The sequence below is a fragment of the Primulina eburnea genome, chromosome 18, assembly GCF_022965805.1.
Source record: "Primulina eburnea isolate SZY01 chromosome 18, ASM2296580v1, whole genome shotgun sequence".
NCBI lineage: Eukaryota > Viridiplantae > Streptophyta > Magnoliopsida > Lamiales > Gesneriaceae > Primulina > Primulina eburnea.
The window spans coordinates 20,821,113-20,827,565 of NC_133118.1; the positions used below are offsets into that span (position 1 = coordinate 20,821,113).

Consider the following 6,453-nt stretch of genomic DNA (forward strand, 5'->3'; position numbering starts at 1 on the left):
ACCATACTCGAGTGTGATTGATACAGGCAATCCAATCTGTCAGAACAACTTGGGCTTGGAGTGTCCGAGAAGTCATCAGAAGCTAGTTTGGTAAACCGACTTAGTAGATGGCACCGAAATCGCGGTAACTACCCATTCTTCTACTATAAATAGCAGGTATTAATGTCATTTAATGATCCTGAAATCTTTGAACTCTAAGCATTATACATATTTTCTCTCGAATATTGCTTGTGTTCATCTCCAACCTGCTGACTTTAGCATCGGAGTGGCTACGTCGGACACCCCTCCGACGCCCATTCACGAGTTACTTTCTTGTTTGCAGGTGTTAATCTCAGCCATTATCTTCACTAAAAATTCCCAAACACTATAAATTGTTGGTTTGATCTATTGGATCTCCTTACCAGGCTCATCCTTTTCAACGAGATCGCATCATTGGTGCCATCTGTTGGAAAATTGAGCTCAAAGCGTTGATATAGCTCGTACGAGAAGAACGGACCAAGATAATTCTCGGGCCCAGGAGGACGGGGGACAAACGTCGAGACAAAGAGGTGTTAATAACACCAGGCCAAATCTCATAACCGTGACCCCTGAAGAGCTAAAGAAAATGATGGCCGATGCCATTGTGCAAGCTATGGCCATAAAGGAAGTCTCTCAGCCTATCATCCCATCCGAGAGAGAACAAGAACAGGAGAAGGAGCAAGAGCGGGAGTTGGGGGAGCAGGAGGAGGCGGGAGGAGAGAATGAAGAGTACAGTGCTGGGTCGAAATCTCCGACTACGACAGAAGAACTGCGGGAGTTGAGGAAGAAGATGAAGGTCCTGGAAGGACAGTTGGAAAGTTGGAGCGTTGCCCGGGCAGTCCCGAGAGGATGCCCATTTACTGATATCATTTTCGGGAGCCTCTTCTCAGAAATTTCAAATCTGCGAATGTAAAAGACTATGATGGCAATGCCGATCCGGAGGAGCACCTAGCCAGGTTTGAAAATATGACCATGTTGTACTGTTACACTGATCGAATCAAGTGTAAGGTGTTCCTTACAACACTAGTGGATTCAGCTCAGAGGTGGTTCGAGGGCTTGACTTCCCAAAGTATCAGCTCTTTTGAAGGCTTCCAGAAGGTGTTTTTACACCATTTCAGCAGCAGTAGTAAGTACAAAAAGACTGCTTTTAGTCTTTTTGAAATTAAGCAGAGCCAAGAAGAGAGTTTAAGGGCCTATATCAGAAGGTTCAACAGAGTGGCCTTAGACGTCCCTACCTGTGCCGCTGAAACAAAGACTATTGCATTCACCCAGGGTTTGAGAGAGGGTGAATTCTTCAAGTCACTGACCAAGATGGTGCCTGGGGATTTCGAGGATCTGTTGTCACGAGCAGAAAAGTACATCAATATGGAGGAGGCCCAGAAACAGAAAAGGGAAGTTGTGAGGAAGGAAAGAGGAGACCGAGTGTCTAAGCCCGAGGAGAGGGGACCGAAGAGAGGCAATACAGGGCACTTTTCTCATCACGTGCCTCTGAAAATTGCCCGGGAAAGGGAAGTGCAGGAGTGCAGCAGAGATTTGGCCCCAGATCATCAGTTATCCCGGCCAGAGAAGAGTGGATTTTGCTCCTTTCACAAAGTGTGACACCATAACACTGAAGACTGCAAAGCACTGAAGGGGAATTATGTCTCACCTTCCATCCCGGGACCCAACAACAATAGCAGAGGCCGAGAGTGCCACCTTGGACATCTCGGCAACCAGGATCCGGAGCCCGAGGACGAAGTGTGAGGAATATTCCGAGGATTGAACTCAGTAGAAGAAGGGAGCCTGAGCCCGAGAGAAAAAAGAATTCGCCCCCTGCCACGGGAATGATTGAAATGATATTAGGAGGCTCTACTGATGGAGACTCCAACCGGGAAAGGAAGTCGAGAAGTACGAGGGAGTGTTTGGAGGTGGAGGGAGCAAGAAGGAATGAGGCGGTCCTCAGTTTTGGCCCGGAAGATTTGAGAGGGGTGAATCTGCCCCACAACGATGCCCTGGTGATCCAAGACCGAGTGGCAAATTATGATATTCTACGAGTCTTCGTGGACTCGGGCAGTTCTGTAAATGTAATTTTTAAGGATGCCTTTATGCAGATGGATTTGCAGGGCTATCACTTGGAGGCTGTGGAAACTGCCTTCTTTGGTTTTGCTGGCCATGTGGTTTACCCAGAAGGGGAGATTGTTCTGCCATTGACCTTGGGTGGTTCTCAGGATCTTAAAAGGACGGTGATGACTTCATTTACCGTGGTGGACTCCCCATCATCATATAATATCATTCTGGGGAGACCGGCTATGAACGAGTTTACAGCCGTAGCATCCACCTACCACCAGAAGATAAAGTTTCCAGTGAGAGCCTGGGTGGGAGAAGTCCGGAGAGATCAGCCATCTTCTCGAAAGTGCTATGTCGAGGTAGTCCGCGCTGATCAAATCAAAACCAGGAGGGAAGGGAAGAGGGAAAAGGTGGATGGAGTAGAAGGGAGAGTGAGGGAGAGAGGGGAGGTGGATTTCGTAGCAGAAGAGGAACAAGAAGTGGTAGAAGTCGGGAAAAGACAACAAATCCGGGTGGCTCGGGATCTCAGTGCATCCACCCGGGTTAGTTTAATTAACTGTTTAAAAGCTAATATTCATGTGTTTGCTTGGTCCCAAAAGGAGTTGACAGGGATTTCCCCCTGATAGCGGAGCACCAATTGAACATTCTCCCAGGATCTCACCCGGTGAAGCAAAAAAAGAGACACTTTGGTCCTGAGAAGGACAAAGTTATTGATGAACAAGTAAAAGAGCTCCTAAAGGCTGGCCACATTCGAGAGATTCAATTCCCTTCATGGCTCTCGAATGTGGTCTTGGTGCCCAAGTCTAAAGGAAAGTGGCGTATATGTGTAGACTTTTGCGATCTTAATAAAGCCTGTCCCAAGGATCATTATCCTCTGCCCCACATTGATCAACTGGTGGATTCCACATCGGGCTTCGAGTTGCTAAGCTTCATGGACGCGTACCAGGGGTATCATCAAATCCCCCTGGCCAAGAGTGATCAAGATAAAACCAGTTTCATTACCTCGGGAGGTACATTTTGTTATATTTTAATGCCTTTCGGGTTGAAGAATGCAGGGGCTACTTACGAGCGTCTGATGAACAAAGTCTTCGAGAAGCAATTGGGGGGAACATGGAAGTCTATGTGGATGATATTCTGGGCAAAACCCGGGAGGTGGCAAGCTTTATTGTGATCTGGAAGAAACTTTTGCCACTCCCATGCAGTACGGGATCAAGCTCAACCCTGCCAAGTGTATTTTTGGCGTAAAAAGTGGCAAATTCTTGGGATTCATAGTGACAGATCGGGGAATTGAGGTGAATCAGGAAAAAGTCAAGTCTGTGCTATGCATTCCATCTCCTCGATCTGTCAAGGAAGTGCAGAAGTTGACCGGGAGGATTGCTTCCCTGTCTCGATTTATTTCCCGGTCAGCGCATCGGAGTTATCCTTTCTTTCAAGTCTTGAGGAAGGCCCAACAATTTGGATGAGATGATAAATGTGAACAGGCCTTCCAGGACTTGAAGATTCACCTTGCAGAACTCCCTGTATTTGTGAAGCCGGAGCCCGGGGAGAAATTATATGTCTATTTGTCTACTACGGAGTATGCTGTCATCTCGGTTTTCATAAAAGAAGAAGGCTCCGATCAAAATCCTGTTTATTATGTCAGTCATACTCTAAGAGGACCCGAGCTCCGACACAGTGAAGTAGAGAAGATTGCTCTTTCCCTGGTGACTGCCCGGAAGCTAAGACCTTACTTCCTGTCACATCAAATAAATGTTCTTACCAATAGTCCTCTTGGCAGGATCATGACTCACTCTGAGGTATCCGGGCGTATGGTCAAGTGGACAGTAGAGTTGGGGGAGTATGACATTGAATACAAACCTCGGGTGGCCATCAAAGAACAAGCTCTGTCAGATTTTTTATCCGAGATGGTCCAACCCAATGAAGAGGAAGTATGGAGAGTATTTGTGGATGGGGCGTCTAGCCTTGCCGGATGCGGAGTAGGGGTTGTGATAATATCTCCCCCGGGAGAAAAGATTAAACTAGCACTTGGAATTGACTCCCGGGTAACCAAAAATGAGGCCGAGTATGAGGCTGTCCTGGCTGGTATCCAAGCCGCCCGAGAAGTCGGGGCTTCCCGGATTATTCTATATTCCGATTCACAACTCATTACTCAACAAATAAAGGGCGTGTATGAGGCTAAGGATGACAGGATGTTAAAATATTTACAGCTCATCAAAGCCCGAACAGAAGTTTTTGCGGATTGGGGTATTGAACAAATACCCCGGGAAAAAAATAGTGAGGCAGATACTCTGGCAAAAATGGCTGCTTCTTTGTAAGAAGTTAATACCCGGGAGGTCTTGCGTGTTTCCCGGTTGATCCTTTCTACTGAGGAAGAAATGATACCAGAACCAGAGGACTCCTGGATGACACCTCTGATCAAGTTTATGGTAAATAATGAGTTGCCTGAAGATAGAGCCCGAGCTCAGAAAACAAAGAGACAAGCTCCCAGGTTTGTTCTCTTAAATAACATTTTGTACATGAGATCATTCCAGGGACCTCTTTTGAAATGCTTATCTGAGAAAGAAGTGGATTATGTCCTCCGAGAAATTCATGAAGGTTGTTGTGCCGAGCACCTCGGAGGAATATCTTTGGCCCGAAAAACAATGCTTGCTGGTTTCTGGTGACCAACTTTAAGTCAAGATGCTGCTAGGGTGGTCCAAGCTTGTGAAGGCTGTCAGCATCATTCGAATTTCAAACACAGCCTGGCTACCCTCATGAAGCCTATTTGGGCATCTTGCCCCTTTGATCAATGGGGCATGAATATTGTGGGCCCTTTCTCCATTGCCCGGGCTCAGAAAAAATTCTTGTTAGTTGCCGTTGACTACTTCTCCAAATGGGTAGAAGCTGAGCCCTTGGCAAAAATAAACGAGCAGGAAGTATTGAAGTTTTTGTGGAAAAGCATCGTGTGCCGATTTGGAGTGCCCAGGAAACAAATCTCAGATAATGAGAGACAATTTCAGGGCAAAGAAATCACATCATGGTGCCGGGAGATGAAGATCCCTCAGTCTTTCACCTCTGTTGCCTATCCTCAAGCAAATGGCCAAACGGAGGTAGTCAACAAAATCATTGTACAAGCATTAAAAACCCGGCTTCAGGGCAAAGGAAAGGACTGGATGGAGGAATTACCCAGTGTTATCTGGGCTTACAGAAATACTCCTCGGGCACCTACTCAAGAAACTACTTTCAACTTGGTATATGGTTCTGAAGCGTTCCTTCAAGTAGAAATCGGGCAGACTTCTTCTCGGGTAGAATCTTACCCGGATGATAATGACCAAAGCAGGGCCATGGAATTGGATTTAATAGAAGAAAAAAGAGACCGGGCATTCATTCGAATGGAGGCATACAGTAGCCGAGTTATGAAATCATATAACAAAAAGGTCCGCATCCGAGACTTCCAAGTGGGGGATCTAGTCATGAAGAAAGTCAAGCCTGCTGGGGAAGTTGGGAAGCTGGAAGCTCGGTAGGAAGGACCTTACAAAATCACTAGGAGAATCAGCTCGGGATCTTTTTATTTAGAAGATGCGCAAGGACACTTTATTAAAAGACCCTGGAATGTATTTAATTTAAAGCAGTACTACGCATGACAAATGTAATTATTTGATGGATGAAATAAATGAAGGATATATTTTCTCAGAGCGTGTTCTGAATACTCTTGTTATGAAGTCCCGGGACATGCTCCTCGGCCCAAGGCTCCGCACCTTGGTTCTTAAAAAGCCAGGGCATTACACCCTGGCTCGAGGAACCACACCTCGACCATTCACAAATCCCGGGACATACTCCACGGCCCAAGACTCCGCACCTTGGTTCTTAAAAAGCCCAGGGCATTACACCCTGGCTCGGGGAACCACACCTCGACCATTCACAAGTCCCGGGACATGCTCCTCGGCCCAAGGCTCCTCATCTTGGTTCTTAAAAAGCCCAGGGCATTACACCCTGGCTCGGGGAACCACACCTCGACCATTCACAAGTCCCGGGACATGCTCCCCGGCCCAAGGCTCCGCATCTTGGTTCTTAAAAAGCCCAGGGCATTATACCCTAGCTCGGGGAACCACACCTCGACCATTCACAAGTCCCGGGAGATGCTCCCTGGCCCAAGGCTCCGCACCTTGGTTCTTAAAAAGCCCAAGGCAATACACCCTGGCTCGGGGAACCAAACCTCGACCATTCACAAGTCCCGGGACATGCTCCCCGGCCCAAGGCTCCGCAGCTTGGTTCTTAAAAAGCCCAGGGCATTACACCCTGGCTCGGGGAACCACACCTCGACCATTCACAAGTCCCGGGACATGCTCCCCGGCCCAAAGCTCCACACCTTGGTTCTTAAAAAGCCCAGGGCATTACACCCTGGCTCGG

The 6,453-nt window shown here is 47.5% G+C and overlaps 1 protein-coding gene across 1 annotated transcript; it reads left to right on the forward strand.

Moving 5' to 3' along the window:
• The first annotated feature begins 1,841 nt into the window (after positions 1 to 1,841).
• On the forward strand, positions 1,842 to 4,379 carry LOC140819152 (uncharacterized). Its single transcript, XM_073179163.1, has 5 exons — positions 1,842 to 2,592; positions 2,664 to 3,012; positions 3,120 to 3,216; positions 3,267 to 3,356; positions 3,546 to 4,379. Exons 1-5 carry the CDS (start codon positions 1,842 to 1,844, stop codon positions 4,377 to 4,379), a joined length of 2,121 nt encoding a protein of 706 aa, XP_073035264.1.
• The last annotated feature ends 2,074 nt before the right edge of the window (positions 4,380 to 6,453 follow it).

Coding starts and splice junctions, on each gene's coding strand:
- LOC140819152 (XM_073179163.1), top strand. CDS start 1,842: ATGATTGAAATGATATTAGGAGGCTCTACTGATGGAGACTCCAACCGG. Junction 3,013..3,119: donor TTCATGGACGCGTACCAGGG/GTATCATCAAAT, acceptor TGAAGAATGCAG/GGGCTACTTACGAGCGTCTG. Junction 3,217..3,266: donor TTCTGGGCAAAACCCGGGAG/GTGGCAAGCTTT, acceptor ACTCCCATGCAG/TACGGGATCAAGCTCAACCC.